Genomic DNA, 18,201 nt, shown 5'->3' with positions numbered 1-18,201 from the left:
AAAGGATTAACCTGACCGCTAAATGGCGTAGCGAGAAAAAAAATCAAAACGCCAAAATTACGTTTTTTGGTCGCCGCGATATTGCATTAAAATGTAATAACGGGCGATCAAAAGAACGTATCTACACCAAAATGCTATCATTAAAAACGCCAGCTCGGCACGCAAAAAATAAGCCCTCAACCGACCCCAGATCATGAAAATTGGAGACGCTACGGGTATCGGAAAATCGCACATTTTTTTTTTTTTTTTTTTTTTTTTTTTAGCAAACTTTGGAATTTTTTTTCACCACTTAGATAAAAAATAACCTAGACATGTTAGGTGTCTATGAACTCGTAATGAGCTGGAGAATCATAATGGCAGGTCAGTTTTAGCATTTGGTGAACCTAGCAAAATAGGCAATCAAAAAACAAGTGTGAGATTGCACTTTTTTTGCAATTTCATCACACTTGGAATTTTTTTCCCGTTTTCTGTTACACGGCATGGAAAAACCAATGGTATCGTTCAAAAGTACATCTCGTGCCGCAAAAAATAAGCCCTCACATGGCCATATTGACGGAAAAATAAAAAAGTTATGGCTCTGGGAAGGAGGGGAGCGGAAAACGAAAAAACGGAAAAAGCTCCGGGGGTGAAGGGGTTAAAATTCATTGTGGTAATGTTTATAACCAAAATTAGAAAAATGTTGTCTGTGTCCAAATATATATGGACCTAACTGTATATACACTCACCGGCCACTTTATTAGGTACACCATGCTAGTAACGGGTTGGACCCCCTTTTGCCTTCAGAACTGCCTCAATTCTTCGTGGCATAGATTCAACAAGGTGCTGGAAGCATTCCTCAGAGATTTTGGTCCATATTGACATGATGGCATCACACAGTTGCCGCAGATTTGTCGGCTGCACATCCCAAAGATGCTCCATACAAGGCAGGATGGATCCATGCTTTCATGTTTACGCCAAATTCTGACCCTACCATCCGAATGTCGCAGCAGAAATCGAGACTCATCAGACCAAGCAACGTTTTTCCAATCTTCTACTGTCCAATTTCGATGAGCTTGTGCAAATTGTAGCCTCAGTTTCCTGTTCTTAGCTGAAAGGAGTGGTACCCGGTGTGGTCTTCTGCTGCTGTAGCCCATCTGCCTCAAAGTTCGACGCACTGTGCGTTCAGAGATGCTCTTAGGCCTACCTTGGTTGTAACGGGTGGCGATTTGAGTCACTGTTGCCTTTCTATCAGCTCGAACCAGTCTGCCCATTCTCCTCTGGCATCAACAAGGCATTTCCGCCCACAGAACTGCCGCTCACTGGATTTTTTTTCTTTTTCGGACCATTCTCTGTAAACCCTAGAGATGGTTGTGCGTGAAAATCCCAGTAGATCAGCAGTTTCTGAAATACTCAGACCAGCCCTTCTGGCACCAACAACCATGCCACGTTCAAAGGCACTCAAATCACCTTTCTTCCCCATACTGATGCTCGGTTTGATCTGCAGGAGATTGTCTTGACCATGTCTACATGCCTAAATGCACTGAGTTGCCGCCATGTGATTGGCTGATTAGAAATTAAGTGTTAACAAGAAGTTGGACAGGTGTACCCAATAAAGTGGCCAGTGAGTGTGTGTGTATATATGTGTATATATATATATATATATATATATATATATATATATATATATATATATATCTATATATCTATATATATATCTATATATATATCTATATATATATCTATATATATCTATATATATATCTATATATATATCTATATATATATATATATATATATATATATATATATATATATATATATATATATATATATATCCATATATATATATATATATATATATCCTTCCCTGCAGTATACATTGGAGGTTGCACAAGAGTACAGCATGTCCCTAAGACTTCCAAAAAGGCTAACAAAACAGTGTTTTTCACCTCATGTATCTCCTATGTATGTCAGGCTGCGTTACCGAGGGGACGCAATACCCCGCTTTGTGAAACCTGTGATCCAAAATGCGCTCAGGAGCCCCCCCGCCGTGACCAATCCCACCGTGGCTAGTCCCCCTGAGTTGGTTTCTTCCATGTCGCAGTCCATGGCTTCCCTAACTAAGGCAATTGAGTCTCTTCAGGATCCCTCCAGGTGCAGGGGCAGTAATCCGCCTGTCTTAGAGAATTTCTCTAGATCACGGGCATCGTCGGCCTGCAGAGGCCGTTCTCACTTAAAGCAGACACAGGCATCTAGGAAACGGATGCATAGCACGTCTCCCAGGCACTCTGGCGCCTCGTTATCCGTAAGCTCCGTTTCTCGCTCTCCCTCTCCAGGGATTGATAGCGAACTAGAATCTGAGTACGAATCTGATGGGCCCCTCGACCTACAGTCACCGGGTTACCAGACAACAGTAGATAGTCTCATAGAGGCCGTCAACCAGACGTTGCAGGTTGACGAGGAGCCTACTTTTACCCACGTGGATAACGCGGTGTCCCATTCTGGACCTAAAGCTCCTAAACAAATTTGCCAGAGTTCTACATTTCAGGATGGAGTCTCTCCGTTACATCATCTTCTCGATGGAGCAAGGGGAGTTCTTAGCCTCCATCGATATTCGGGATGTGTATCTTCACATCCCAATATTTCCCCCTCACTAAAGGTTCCTGCGCTTTGCTGTTCGCGAAGAACATTTTCAGTTCACAGCCTTGCCCTTTAGCCTTGCCTCCGCCCCTAGGGTGTTTACAAAGGTCATGGCTGCCGTCATGTCCATTCTACACTCTCGGGGCTTGGTAGTCTTCCCTTACCTAGACGACCTCTTGATAAAGGGACAGTCCTTCCAAGCCTGCGCTGAGTGCGTCCGCATTTCATTGGATACCCTTTCTCAGCTTGGCTGGTTGATAAACCTGAGCAAATTTTCTCCTGTCCCAGCTCAGCAAATTTCCTTCCTAGGGATGATCCTGGACACTTCCTGAGGGTTGGTGCTTCTCCCTCAGGACAAAATCTTAGCCCTTCACCAGGGGGCCCAAGCACTTCGTCAACCATCTCCTCGTTCCATCCGCTTTGGCATGAGGGTCCTTGGAAAAATGGTGGCCGCAATGGAAGCGGTTCCATCCTCTCAGCTGCATCTATGTCCCCTACAACATATGCTTTTGGATGCATGGGACAGGAGCCCCTTCTGCCTTGATCGACCGTGCCGGCTACCCCTGCGGGTCAAACAGGCACTCAGGTAGTGGATGTTTCGGTCCTCCTTACTTCAAGATAAATCCTTTCTCCCGGTCCATTGGCTGGTGGTCACTACCGACGCCAGCCTTCTGGATTGGGGCGCTGCTCAGGGGCGTTGGTCTCCTCAGGAGTCACATCTTCCCATCAATGTCCTGGAGATTCAAGCGATTTGGCTGTCCCTGCGACGGTTCCATCGTCTCCTGACAGGCCGCCCCTGAATTCAATCAGACATCAGACAATTCCACGGCCGTGGCTTACATCAGTCATCAAGGGGGGCACCCACAGCAAAGCGGCAATGCGCGAGATGGAACACATCCTTCGTTGGGCTGAAAGAAACCACTCGGTTATCTCGGCTGTTCACATCCCGGGCGTGGAGAACTGGGCTGCGGGTTTCCTCAGCCGCCAAGGCCAGGCCTCTGGTGAGTGGTCTCTCCATCCGGAGATTTTATAGCGGATCTGTCTTCGCTGGGGGACCCCGGATGTGGATCTGATGGCATCATGGTTGAATGCCAAGGTGCCCGAGTTTGTAGCTTGGTCCTGGGACCCGAGAGCCATCGGGCTGGATGCGCTGGTCCTTCCATGGAGTCAGTTTCGCCTTCCTTACCTGTTTCCCCCATTGCCTTTGCTTCCGAAGGTCCTCAGGAAGATCAAAGAGGAGGGGGTACCGGTGATCCTAGTTGCTCCAGATTGGCCACTCCGAGCGTGGTATGCAGAATTAGTGCAACTTGTCGGAGACGTCCCTTGGCGACTACCAGATCGACCGGACCTGCTTTCCTAGGGCCCTATTTACCACCAGAACTCAGGGGCGCCCTGTGTTTGACGGCTTGGCTGTTGAATCCTGGGTCCTAACCCAAGCTGGTTTCTCCCAAGAGGTGGTCTCCACCATGATTAATGCTTGGAAGCCGGTGTCTGTACGCATCTATCATCGGACTTGGAAAGCATTTTTTGGTTGGTGTTGAGACCGAGGTTGGCCTCCTCTGTTTTTCTCTGTTCCCACCTTTTTGGAATTTCTTCAGTCTGGTCTGGACTCTGGCCTAGCGCTGAGCTCCCTCAAAGGACAGGTCTCTGCCTTGTCTGTCTTGTTTCAGCGTAAGATCGCTTCCAAACCACAGGTGAGAACTTCCTTTCAGGGAGTCTCCCACGCGGTACCTCCCTACAGAGTGCCCTTAGACGCCTGGGACCTTAACCTGGCCCTACGTGTCCTACAGTAATCTCCCTTCGAACCGTTGCAGAACGTCTGTCTGTCTCTCTCTCTCTCTCTCTCTCTCTCTCTCTCTCTCTCTCTCTCTCTCTCTCTCTTCTATCTCCTCTCTCTCCTCTCTTCTCTCTCTCCTCTCATGGAAGGTCGACTTCCTAGTCACGGTAACGTCAATCAGAAGGGTTTCGGAGTTGGCTGCTCTGTCCTGCCGGGCTCCCTTTTTGACTTTTCATCGGGACAAGGTGGTTCTCAGGCCGTCCCCACTCTTCCTACCAAAGGTGGTGTCTTCATGTCATCTTAACGAGGACATTGTCTTACCCTCGTTTTGCGTGCACCGTGTGGAGAAGGCTCTTCACACTTTGGATCTCGTGAAAGCTCTCAGAAGGTGTGTTTCGGAACGGCGTCTTTTCGTCAGACGGACGCGCTGTTCGTGCTTCCGGAGTGCCACCTGAAGGGATTGGCCGCTTCTAAGTTGATAATAGCCAGGTGGATTAGCTCGGCTATTCAGTAAGCTTACCGCGTCCGAGGCAAGCCTACTCCAGCGGGGATCAAGGCACACTCCACTCGGTCGGTAGGTGCTTTATGGGCCATTCGGCATCAAGCGTCAGCAGAACAGGTTTGCAAAGCGGCAACCTGGTCTACCCTGCACACTTTCTCAAAGCATTGCAATGTCCACACTCAGGCCTCAGCCGATGCGGGCCTCAGCAGATGTATTCTGCAGACAGTGGTGGCGCACCTTTAGACAGCGGGTACCTGGGGTTTACTCTGTTGTGTTATTTCCCCACCCAGGAACTGCTTTAGGACGTCCCACGGTCCTGTGTCCCCCAATGTGGCGAAGGAGAAACATGGATTTTTGTGTACTCACCGTAAAATCCTTTTCTCCGAGCCTCTCATTGGGGGACACAGCAACCCACCCTGTTGCCCTGATGGCTATGATTGTTCACTGGTGTGACATGTTGTACCTATTGTTGTTGATCATAGTTTTTTACTGCTTGGTCACTGAACTTGTTCGGTCTGTATTTTTGTTTTCCTTTTTTGGCTCTGGTAAGTATGGTAAATAAGTCAAATCAAAAAGAAGCATTTTTTTTTATTTTTTTTTATAAATGTTACTCTCAATACGATACTTTGACAACTTTCTTTTTTTTTTTTCTTTCTTTAAGTCAGAGTATTTGCATGTGCATGGAAAACCATTCTATGTATTTAATTATCACTGACAAAAGAGTTTTTGTTCTTTCCTCTTCTTTATTTGATAAAGCGCAATTAAACAATCTCTAGATCAGAAAGTGGAAACTTGCCAACGAAATGCCAAGTTTTTTTATTTTCACCAATATGTCAATGTATGTGCTCATCTACAAAACAATGTATGTGAATATGAAAATGTATATGTATATGTCTACACATCCCTGTTTAAAATGACAAGTTTTTGTCATGTAAAAAAATCATACGAATAAAAATAACTTCATAACTTTTTCTACCTTTTTAATGCCTTCTATTATCTGTACAATTCAATCGAAAAATAAACTGAAATGTTTTTTTGTGGAAAATAAAAATAAGCTAAAATAATGTGGTTACATAAATATGCACACCCTTAAACTAATACTTTGTTGACGTTCTCATTTAATTTAGGGTAACATTTCATATCTGGAATTGTCATTCTTTGCCTACTCTTCCTTGAAGTAGCTTCACATCTTTCAGATTGTTGGGGCATCTCTTGTGTACAGCGCCCTCTTCAGGTCTTCCACAGATTTTCAATTTGATTCAAGTCTGGGCTCTGGCTGGGCCATTCCAAAATGTTTATCTTCTTGTGGCAAAACCATTGTTCTGGTAATTTCCAGGTATGCCTAGGGTCGATGTCATGCTGGAAGGTGAAATTCCTCTTCCTTTTCAGCTTTTTAGCAGATGCCTGAAGGGTTTTGATGCAAAATATTGAATGATATTTGGAACTGTTAATCATTCCCTCCACATTCTGTAAAGCCCCAGTTCCAGCTGCTGAAAAACAGCCCCAGAGCATAACACTGCCTCCACCATGCTTTACTGTGGGTATGGTATTCTTTTGGTGATGGGCAGTGTTGGTTTGCACCAAACATAACCTTTTGGAATTATGGTCAAAAAACTCCACCTTGGTCTCGTCAGACAGAAGACGTTTTCCCACTTGTTTTTGGCAGACTTGATGTAGGATTTGGCAAAATTTAACTGGGCTTTAATATTTTTCCTTGTAAGAAAAGGCTTCCATCTTGCCACTTTTCCCCAGAGGCCGGACAAATGCAGAAGATGGGAGAGTGTACATGCAGTACACAACTAGTACTTACCAGAATGTCCTGCAGCTTTAATGTTTCTGTAGGCCTCTTGGCAGCTTCCCGGAACAATCCATGCTAATTACATGTTGATGTAATATATAGACTGCAGGAAACTTATGTTTTATTGTAAATGTCTGGTATATTTTATGGATAAAAGCCGCATTGTGTGAATAGAAGCTAAACCCAGTTACATTATATTTTGTCTGTAGCAGAAAAAGTCTATTCTGAAAATGTCTGAATATTGAAAGCAATACTTTTCATTATTATTTAGTTATTTATTTAACCTTTTTTTATTTTATTTTTTTTTTTAGTAAGGAAGGACTCTTGTGGACTAGATGAAGTGACATTTACCAGCCAGTCTGAATGTGGGGGTGAGTTATTTATTGGCACACTTGCACCTGAATTTTTATAATTTTTACTACTGTGGTTAACTAAACCTGTTGACTTTTTAAAACGGGCACTAAACTTATAAAATTAATCAAGAAATATAGCCCTCTTCCCTGTTTTATTGGTCCACCACATCTTCTGCATGATCCTGAAACTGTCAGTCTTGTAAAAATCATACAGAGCGCACAGGGCTTAATTTCTGCTGCTGAATTCCATCTTCAGATGATGGATAACTGAAAGCTGGAAGTCAGAGGGGCAGGGCTATGGTTCTACTGCAGTCAGTAGGGGGAGGCTCCTGCTGCAGGCAGTTGTATTACAGTGACCCACAGGACAGTAAAGAGGAGGAGGGGGTATGGCTGAGTTTCTATGACACAACGAGAAGGCTTCTTTATATCTTTCTGTGTTATAAGGTCTGTAGTTAGTGGGGGATCAGCTTTTCAGAATACTTTAAAGGGAACCTGTAACCTTATACAGTGGGACAAAAAAGTATTTAGTCAGTCAGCAATAGTGCAAGTTCCACCACTTAAAAAGATGAGAGGCGTCTGTAATTTACATCATAGGTAGACCTCAACTATGGGAGACAAACTGAGAAAAAAAAAATCCAGAAAATCACATTGTCTGTTTTTTTAGCATTTTATTTGCATATTATGGTGGAAAATAAGTATTTGGTCAGAAACAAAATTTCATCTCAATACTTTGTAATCTATCCTTTGTTGGCAATGACAGAGGTCAAACGTTTTCTGTAAGTCTTCACAAGGTTGCCACACACTGTTGTTGGTATGTTGGCCCATTCCTCCATGCAGATCTCCTCTAGAGCAGTGATGTTTTTGGCTTTTTGCTTGGCAACACGGACTTTCAACTCCCTCCAAAGGTTTTCTATAGGGTTGAGATCTGGAGACTGGCTAGGCCACTCCAGGACCTTGAAATGCTTCTTACGAAGCCACTCCTTCGTTGCCCTGGCGGTGTGCTTTGGATCATTGTCATGTTGAAAGACCCAGCCATGTTTCATCTTCAATGCCCTTGCTGATGGAAGGAGGTTTGCACTCAAAATCTCACGATACATGGCCCCATTCATTCTTTCATGTACCCGGATCAGTCGTCCTGGCCCCTTTGCAGAGAAACACCCCCAAAGCATGATGTTTCCACCACCATGCTTTACAGTAGGTATGGTGTTTGATGGATGCAACTCAGTATTATTTTTCCTCCAAACACGACAAGTTGTGTTTCTACCAAACAGTTCCAGTTTGGTTTCATCAGACCATAGGACATTCTCCCCAAACTCCTCTGGATCATCCAAATGCTCTCTAGCAAACTTCAGACGGGCCCGGACATGTACTGGCTTAAGCAGTGGGACACGTCTGGCACTGCAGGATCTGAGTCCATGGTGGCGTAGTGTGTTACTTATGGTAGGCCTTGTTACATTGGTCCCAGCTCTCTGCAGTTCATTCACTAGGTCCCCCCGCGTGGTTCTGGGATTTTTGCTCACCGTTCTTGTGATCATTCTGACCCCACGGGGTGGGATTTTGCGTGGAGCCCCAGATCGAGGGAGATTATCAGTGGTCTTGTATGTCTTCCATTTTCTAATTATTGCTCCCACTGTTGATTTCTTCACTCCAAGCTGGTTGGCTATTGCAGATTCAGTCTTCCCAGCCTGGTGCAGGGCTACAATTTTGTTTCTGGTGTCCTTTGACAGCTCATTGGTCTTCACCATAGTGGAGTTTGGAGTCAGACTGTTTGAGGGTGTGCACAGGTGTCTTTTTATACTGGTAACAAGTTTAAACAGGTGCCATTACTACAGGTAATGAGTGGAGGAAAGAGGAGACTCTTAAAGAAGAAGTTACAGGTCTGTGAGAGCCAGAAATCTTGATTGTTTGTTTCTGACCAAATACTTATTTTCCACCATAAAATGCAAATAAAATGATAAAAAAACAGACAATGATTTTCTGGATTTTTTTTTCTCAGTTTGTCTCCCATAGTTGAGGTCTACCTATGATATAAATTACAGACGCCTCTCATCTTTTTAAGTGGTGGAACTTGCACTATTGCTGACTGACTAAATACTTTTTTGCCCCACTGTATAATGCTATTTACTTACGGTTGTAGGATAAATGCCCAGTGTCTAATGATCCCTAGGAAATGCAAGTGTCTCCCTCATCCTGCATGGGGCAAACACAACCTGACTTCCACCTCTGACACTTCATACACTGCCTTTATTATGGTCATTCAGAGTGTAATATGGGGGTAGGGAGTGGTGTGCATGTGTCAAGAAGGATCCTCCCCATGGGTGGGCCCAGGAAGGAGCAACCAGCCTAATGAATGGATTATTTCCCAGCTAGTTGGACTTGTTCACACTCCTGACCCATGACCCTAGGACCGGGAGAGGACTTTACTACAGAAAACTGCTAAGTATAAAACTTTGCTGTTTTTCATCTTTTTGTTTTTATAACTTTTCATGGTGTGTGTGTGTGTGTGTTTACATGCATACATACATACACACACACACACACACACACACACACACACACACACACACACACTAGATGGTGGCCCGATTCTAACGCACCGGGTATTCTAGAACATGTGTGTATGTATTGCCCAAATAGTATATAACACTGCCCACGCAGTATATAGCACAGCCCACGCAGTATATAGCACAGCCCACGCAGTATATAGCACAGCCCACGTAGTATATAGCAGTGTGGGCACCATATCCCTGTTAAAAAAATAAATAGATAATTAAAATAAAAAATAGTTAGATACTCACCCGCCGGCGTCCAGCGAAGCCGTGTCGATGCGAGTGCGGCTGCTGCCGGCTTCCGTTCCCAGGATGCATTGCGAAATTACCCAGATGACTTGGCGATCTCGCGATCTTTTTACTATTGATGCTGCATAGGCAGCATCAATAGTAAAAAGTTGGTCACATAGGGTTAATAGCAGCGCTAACAGAGTGCGTTACACCGCGGCATAACGCGGCTCGTTAACGCTGGCATTAACCCTATGTGAGCGGTGACTGGAGGGGAGTATGGAGCGGGCGCCGGGCACTGACTGGACGGAAGTAGGGAGGGACTAATTCTTGGCCGGACTGTGCCCGTCGCTGATTGGTCGCGGCCTGGCGACTGCGACCAATCAGCGACGGGGGCTTTCCGTTACAGACAGACAAACAGACGGAAGTACCCCTTAGACAAATAAATATATATATATTATAATATAATATAATAACACCTTAATATTTGGGGAATTTTCTCCCCTGATTCCAAGAGCCACAAGTTTTTTTTTTTTTTTGTCTTGTCGACACAACCATATGAGGCTTGTTTTTGTGGGACGAGTTGCACTTTTGACACCATCCATTTCAGCATGTGATGTACTGCAAAGTGTGGCGATATAGCAAAAAAAATCCCGCACAATTGTGCAATTTTTTGGGGGGCATAAACTTCTTTTATATTATAATAGATATCAAATATATGTTTTTGTGTTTTTTTTTTCATTTTTTTAACGGGTGGGTGACTGGTAATTTGAACTTGTATTTAAATAATTTTTTAGATACTTTTCACTGTATTTTGTTAGTCCCCTTAGGGGACTTGAACATGCAGTATCTTATGTTATACACATCAATGCAACAGAATTGCTGTACTTGAAAAAAAATCACTGTGTCTCCATGGGCTGGCTTTCACAGGAGTATCCTCCTGACAGGACTTGGGGGTCTTCAGCAGACCCCTGCCTATCATGGCAGCCCAGCGATCCCGTCACGGGAGCTCCGACAGGCACATAGAACGCCGTGCCCCCCTTACCGTCTTTTCGGTAAGTGGTGGCTGCATTGGGGGTGTGGACTGGTTTTGTGTACCTACTGCGTTCAAGCTGATGGGCGAGTGTGAGATTGAGGTCTACATTGATGTGGACCCCCTATAGTCCCCCCCCATCCCACGTCACGGAAGTAGACTGACTGAGGGCCTGACCGTGATGGACAGTTTTACTTTTTAGATGCAGATCCTACCTCTGGGACTGGCTCCTATCCTGAAAAGGGTCGCCCCTTCCGGAATAGAGGGGTGCATGGGTCCGTCCATTGACTTCTATGGGTCATTTTGATTTTCTTCTCTTTCTCAGGTCTCTCCAGTGACAGCGACCTCCTCTCCCTGACCGTGGACATAGACTCTCTCTCCGGCACAGATGATGGAATGGCTTCCAATCAGATTTCACCCAGTAAGCCGTTCTCCGTTCCTCCGTCCCCTGGTTCGGTAGCGTTGAACTTTCCAGGTTCCAGCTACGAAGGGGTTAAAACGGAGTCAGAAAAAGAGAGCCGCAGCTTGTTCACCGTCAAACTGAAGCAGAAGCTCGGCAAGTCGGATTACCTGGCGAGGGCCGGAGAGCTGATCACCTTGGCCATGAAGAAGGAGACGGAGCAGGACTACGAAGCCGCGTTCGGGTTTTACAGAAAGGGTGTCGATCTCCTCCTGGAGGGGGTACAAGGTGACTAGGCCAAGGACGTAGCCTTACCTGCAGATTGCTTAAAGGGTTATTCCAGAAAATGAAAGTTATTGCCAAAGTTTGTAGTTCAGTTTATAGATTATTTTTGCCATAGGGTTTTTATTAAAACTTTGCACGGTTTGGTTTCTGTAAGCTTCGGTTTCCCTGCACCTCTGTGGGTGCAGAATGAGTTATCTGAGGATCTGTCAGTGAGCTCATTCTGACTCCTTTTATGAGTTCCTCTGCGCTGATTTATGACCCCAGACCTCATGAACGTTTATCTAAACTTTTGATGTGGTTTATAGTCATACATCAGAACAAGAGGAGCTCAGAAAAAAAAAGTGTGAAGAATTATAGAGTCAGAATTATATAGTCAGAAGTAGTTCACTGATTGATTCTCAGTTAACTCATTCTGCAGCCAGGAATGTGCAGAGAGCCCAAATGTGCAAAACACAAAAACTTCAGGGAAAAATAATTTCACACCACAATACATGCATTTAAAGGGATTGTCCAGTCATGAGGCTTTGATGAATAATAAGTCGTCATCATCATGTCTTATCCCTATGACAGGTCATTAATGTTGCATTGGTGGGGGTCCGATATCTATGACCCTCACTGATCAACTGGTGTTCTCTCCAGTGTCGCAGGGTGGAAACATTGAACACAGCTTTAATGCTCAACTCAATTCAATGTGTAGTGGCCACTGCCGGGTCCCGAAGTTCAGTGTTTACATCTGGTCACCCCACCAGAGCATAAAACGGGGGACCCCCACCAATGCGATATTGATGACCTGTCCGAGGGTTAAGCCATAATTATCTTGCAACCAGACAACCCCTTTAAGTAAAAAAATAAAATAGTTATAATTGTCCTTGAAGGTGTCCATATCTTTCTAAGTCATCATTTCCCGCTGGATATAAAATTAATGGGGCATGGAAATTAGTGCTGTGGGGTCTTTTCACCAATTTCGAAAAATTCTCCAAACATCTACAATACTGTCAGAGGGTCTGCACCTCTATGGAAACTAAGGTAAGTGATCGTTATAAAGCCAAATACGTACTTCTCACCCCCTCCTAACCCCAAGTGCTCCTGGAGTTGTGCCACTACCATCTGCAGAAGGAGCCGGCTGTTAAAGGGGTTGTCCACTCCTCGAACAACCCCTTCTCAATCCCAGTGCCCCCCCTTCCCGCTTGTAAAATAATAACACTTGTACTCGCCTCTGGTGCCGGTGTCGGCGTTGCATTGGTTGTGATGACACTGGCATTCCCGGGGATCGCATGACATTGTCACACAATCCCTGCTGCCGATCAGCGGCCGCTTCCCTCCTACCGATGAATCTCATATATCTGGAGGAAGTTAGAGAGCAGCCATAGCTGTCATTTTATCCCATCTCATTTTCTCCGGATATATGTCTGGAGGAGGGGAGAGTGAAGCCAGCGCTGATTGACCGCAGGGATTGTGTGACATAAAAATGTCACATGATCTCTGGGAGAGCAAATGCTGATTCTGGCAACATAGGCGAGTATAAGTGTTATTATTTTACAAGGTGGAAAGATGGGGATTGAGAAAGACCTGTCCGAGTAGTGGACACTGCGGTGTGTACTCGTTGGATCCAATCGCAGCACTGAAACTGTTCACATGCCGCTGTCAAAAATGACCGCAGCGTGTGAGGCGGTTGACAGAGGAAGATTGCTGCATCTGCGCCCATCGTGCGCTGTATCATACTTTTCTTATTTTTAGCTTGTGTAATGAATCGGTGCCATTGCTTCTGGTTAGAATCAAGCTTCTTTCTCACAGAGCTGCCCATAGGCATGTGCCTGTGGTGCCTAAATAAAAATCTGGTTTCGGTTAACCTCACGTCAACATCCGATAACCATTTGGTTTGTTGTGTGGTTGTCCTGGGACCCCCCAATTTGTACAGTGGGTGGCCTAATTAGCACGAATGGATACAACCAATGGTCTCCATATGGGGTATTAGTCTATATGTTGTGTGTCACGCTCCGGGTTACAGCAATCCAGTGTCTCGCCTCCGTCTGCACCATAATGTTTTCCCACCGCGCGCATTATTTACATTCCGCATTAGAACAGTTATTTGCCTCCCTGCGATTCCGACGCATTTCTGTAGGTCGCATTGTGTAAAGCAAACTCTGCCCCGTTAATTGGCATTCTCAGACAGCGCGTTGTTCCCGGGAGATGGGCACCGAGGCGTGTTATTGGGACGTTTCGGAGCAAAGGAGTAATTTCTCGTCTGCCTGGAAATGTGCGTTAAGTTTGGTTTTACAGGTAATTAAGTAGCTTTTTGAGTTTATGTTCTGTTTGCACTACCAGAAAAAAAAGGCCTGCGAAATAAGCACTTGCACATCGCCGCCGCGCCGTCATTTGCTTAAAAAGACTTATAATTACAGTTGACGAAGCATGGACACCATAAAAATGCATTAGTTAGGCTTGACACGTTAATTACCTGTTTTTGCAGATGTTTTTATGTATTGTTATGCGAGCAGTTTACAAAATAATTACAGGAAAGTCAAATGGAAAATAAACCGAGGGGGAGGATTCTGTAGCTGAAATATTTTCATTCATGCGGATCTGGATTAGACGCAGCTGCTGATTTCCCTGGTAAAAGCCGGGAATCTCGAAGGGTTTATATTAAGGGTCTTTAATTTCGGGAGCTGTGCTGCATTTTTATAAGTGTGAGCAGACAATATATCATCAGTGCAGGCGGCAGAGAGCGCTCCATGGATATGCACAGGCGACAGGAAATGGCGCGTCTAATTATGGAGAGGATTTAGGTGTAAGGTTTATATCTGCTGCTCAGGGGAAGAAATTGTCTGAATGGAAGACTGTTGTGCGCTCTCGCTCCCTAATTTATTCTAAAGAGATCCAGCTCCTGCCATCTCTCTTCCTCCCATGTTTAGTGTACCTCAGCTCTTGTGCTCCCAGCTGCTGCCCCTTCTCTTGTGCTCCCAGCTGCTGCCCTGCTCTTGTGCTCCCAGCTGCTGCCCTTTCTCTTGTGCACCCAGCTGCTGCCCCCGCTCTCGTGCTCCCAGCTGCTGCCCTCGCTCTTGTGCTCCCAGCTGCTGCCCTGCTCTTGTGCTCCCAGCTGCTGCCCTTTCTCTTGTGCTCCCAGCTGCTGCCCCCGCTCTTGTGCTCCCAGCTGCTGCCCCCGCTCTTGTGCTCCCAGCTGCTGCCCTCGCTCTTGTGCTCCCAGCTGCTGCCCCCGCTCTTGTGCTCCCAGCTGCTATCCCCTGCTCTTGTGCTCTCAGCTGCTGCCCCCGATCTTGTGCTCTCAGCTGCTGCTCCCGCTCTTGTGCACCCAGCTGATGCTCCCGATCTTGTGCTCTCAACTGCTGCCCCCGCTCTTGTGCTCTCAACTGCTGCCCCCGCTCTTGTGCTCCCAGCTGCTGCCCTCGCTCTTGTGCTCCCAGCTGCTGCACTCGCTCTTGTGCTCCAAGCTGCTGCCCTCGCTCTTGTGCTCCCAGCTGCTGCCCCCGCTCTTGTGCTCCCAGCTGCTGCCCTCGCTCTTGTGCTCCCAGCTGCTGCCCTCGCTCTTGTGCTCCCAGCTGCTGCCCTCGCTCTTGTGCTCCCAGCTGCTGCCCTCGCTCTTGTGCTCCCAGCTGCTGCCCTCGCTCTTGTGCTCCCAGCTGCGGCCCCCGCTCTTGTGCTCCCAGCTGCTGCCCCCGCTCTTGTGCTCCCAGCTGCTACCCCTGCTTTTGTGCTCTCAGCTCCTGCCCCGATCTTGTGCTCTCAGCTGCTGCCCCCGATCTTGTGCTCTCAGCTGCTGCCCCCGCTCTTGTGCACCCAGCTGATGCTCCCGATCTTGTGCTCTCAATTGCTGCCCCCGCTCTTGTGCTCCCAGCTGCTGCCCTCGCTCTTGTGCTCCCAGCTGCTGCCCTCGCTCTTGTGCTCCCAGCTGCGGCCCCCGCTCTTGTGCTCCCAGCTGCTGCCCCCGCTCTTGTGCTCCCAGCTGCTACCCCTGCTTTTGTGCTCTCAGCTCCTGCCCCGATCTTGTGCTCTCAGCTGCTGCCCCCGATCTTGTGCTCTCAGCTGCTGCCCCCGCTCTTGTGCACCCAGCTGATGCTCCCGATCTTGTGCTCTCAATTGCTGCCCCCGCTCTTGTGCTCCCAGCTGCTGCCCTCGCTCTTGTGCTCCCAGCTGCTGCACTCGCTCTTGTGCTCCAAGCTGCTCCCCCAATCTTGCATGATCCTGGAAGTTGTTCCACTCGCTCATCCCAGTGTCAGCTGCCCCCGAGTTTGCTCCGCCTTAGCTTTTGCCAGAGGCAGCTGCCCCCCTTTCGGGAGCTGTCACCCCCCCCCCCCACGCTCTTACTCCGCTCTCGACAGCCGTGCCCCCCCCCCACTCCTGCTCCGCTATCAGCAAACAACCCCCTCCCCCAGTCTTGCACCACACTCTGCAGCAGATGAGCCCCCCTTCCCCCTCCTCTGCTCTCTGCAGCTGCCTCCCCCCCTCCCCACGTCCATGCTCCACTCCTGGCAGCTTAAATATAGTGTACGTATCTTTGAAGAGCAGCAGTTGAAAGCAGCTTGTAAAAGACCATGAGATGGGACGAGCAGAGTGGTGTTTTGAAAGAGAAGGGGCAAATTGAATATTTGTTTACAACAAATCATAACTTTGCATCTCCTAAAGTGTAAGGAAATAAAAAAAATAGTTGCTCTTTAATTTAAGATGAATGATGGTCTGTGATCGGTTGGCAAAAATGATTAATTACGTTTTATCCGAAAAGTGATCGTTTTGGTTGAAATTGACCATTTTCATAAACTAATGTGTATGCGCATGCTTAAGCTCTTGGACACATCCTTCTGCCCTTTATGACACTCGTGTATTCTTGGACCCACTAAAGCACCTCCTCAAAAAGTCATATTAAAGGGCTATTTTCATTTTCATAGATGGACATTGTCAGAGCTGGTAAATACGAGCACTTTTGCAATTTTCTGCTAAAATTTTCAGCCTTTTTCGAGATATTGAAACTTTCTTTTGTTTACAGCTCGTTGCCTAGGAGACCGACCACCTCTGATGACTAGCTTTTAAGTAATGCGCTGAAGCTGGCCGGGATTATGAGGAAACAATGTGCTGCAGCGATGCTGGCCAGCTTCAAAACAGCGCTTACAGGCTCCGTAGAAAAGATCTGGTAAGCACTGCGCATGTTCTGCTGCCTAGCAGCGGTGGTCGGTCTCCAAGGCAATGAGCTGTAAACAAAAGTGCTAATATCTCCAGAACGGATGAAAATTTGAATAAGCAGTAAATTGCAAATTTTCTTGTATTTACAAGCTCTATCCGACAATATATCATTTATGGAAATGAGAATAACCCTTGTAAATCTAGATACACAGGTAAATAAGCCCTTTAGTAATGGACCATAATGTCGGTCTCTACATGAGATCACAGCTAGAGATGTCACCGCAGTGTTGCTGCTTTCCTGCCATTTTGGCCATTGTTCCTCGAGCCGTAAATGTCACGCTCAAGACTTTCTGTGCCGTCCACGTCCCTCGCCTCTCTGGGGCTCGTACAAGATGCGAGGAACCTTCCAGTGTTAGTTGGACTCTGTACACTGGCCGTGAACTGGTGAGTGATGGATGGATTCATGCATTGCTTGGTCAGCATCTGGTTATCAGATCGCTCCCAAAAGCTGCCATTATCCATCTGCCCGGTAAAGATTGCCTGCTGCCGTCCTTTATCCAGGATCTTGGGAGCTGCCGATTACACAGTCCATGTGCGCTTTTTGGACTCTGCATTTGTGACTCCCTTGTGAAAAGCCCACAGCCGAGACCTTCACAAATGTGCCACAGTCTTAAAATCCACTTTTTTTATTTATTTATTTTTTTATTTCAGGTTTATTTCTAACAAAGGCTTTTCTATCTCGAGTAAAGAGTTGAGTATATACATTAGTGATATAGAAACTTATTGGAGAAAAAATAGCTGTGCACAAGGATATAAAGTAATAAACTAGACATGACAGGAGGTGAGGAAAAAAAATAAAAAAACATATACATATTAGAAAAAGTGTTACATTGCAATCATATATAGGAAAAAAATATAATATATAATTTATTTGTATTTACAATTCTAATCAATTTTTTTTATATATATATACTAGATGGTGGCCCGATTCTAATGCATCGGGTATTCTAGAATATGCATGTCCACGTAGTATATTGCACAGCCCACGTAGTATATTGCACAGCCCACGTAGTATATTGCCCAACCACGTAGTATATTGCCCAACCACGTAGTATATTGCCCAACCACGTAGTATATTGCCCAACCACGTAGTATATTGCCCAACCACGTAGTATATTGCCCAACCACGTAGTATATTGCCCAACCACGTAGTATATTGCCCAACCACGTAGTATATTGCCCAACCACGTAGTATATTGCCCAACCACGTAGTATACTGCCCAGCCACGTAGTATACTGCCCAGCGACGTAGTATACTGCCCAGTCACGTAGTATACAGCACAGTGCCACGTAGTGTATTGCACAGCGACGTAGTATACAGCACAGAGCCACGTAGTAAATTGCCCAGCCACGTAGTATATTGCCCAGCCACGTAGTATATTGCCCAGCCACATATGTCACAGGTTTAAAAAAAAAAACATATACTCCCCTTCCGAGGGCGCCTTGTAGTCCAGCTTCCGGTCC

The 18,201-nt window shown here is 46.2% G+C and overlaps 1 protein-coding gene across 2 annotated transcripts in view; it reads left to right on the top strand.

Annotated features, from left to right (window-relative positions):
• Positions 1-18,201, top strand: part of RPS6KC1 (ribosomal protein S6 kinase C1) — a 159,080-nt gene that overhangs the window by 49,172 nt on the left and 91,707 nt on the right. For both annotated transcript variants that reach the window (XM_077282284.1, XM_077282285.1), the window contains 2 exons: positions 7,008-7,067; positions 11,185-11,547. In XM_077282284.1, the coding sequence (XP_077138399.1) occupies positions 7,008-7,067; positions 11,185-11,547 (423 nt within the window). The remainder of the gene's footprint in view (positions 1-7,007; positions 7,068-11,184; positions 11,548-18,201) is intronic.

The sequence above is a fragment of the Ranitomeya variabilis genome, chromosome 2, assembly GCF_051348905.1.
Source record: "Ranitomeya variabilis isolate aRanVar5 chromosome 2, aRanVar5.hap1, whole genome shotgun sequence".
Taxonomy (NCBI): domain Eukaryota; kingdom Metazoa; phylum Chordata; class Amphibia; order Anura; family Dendrobatidae; genus Ranitomeya; species Ranitomeya variabilis.
This window is presented reverse-complemented; position numbering and strand designations above follow the sequence as displayed.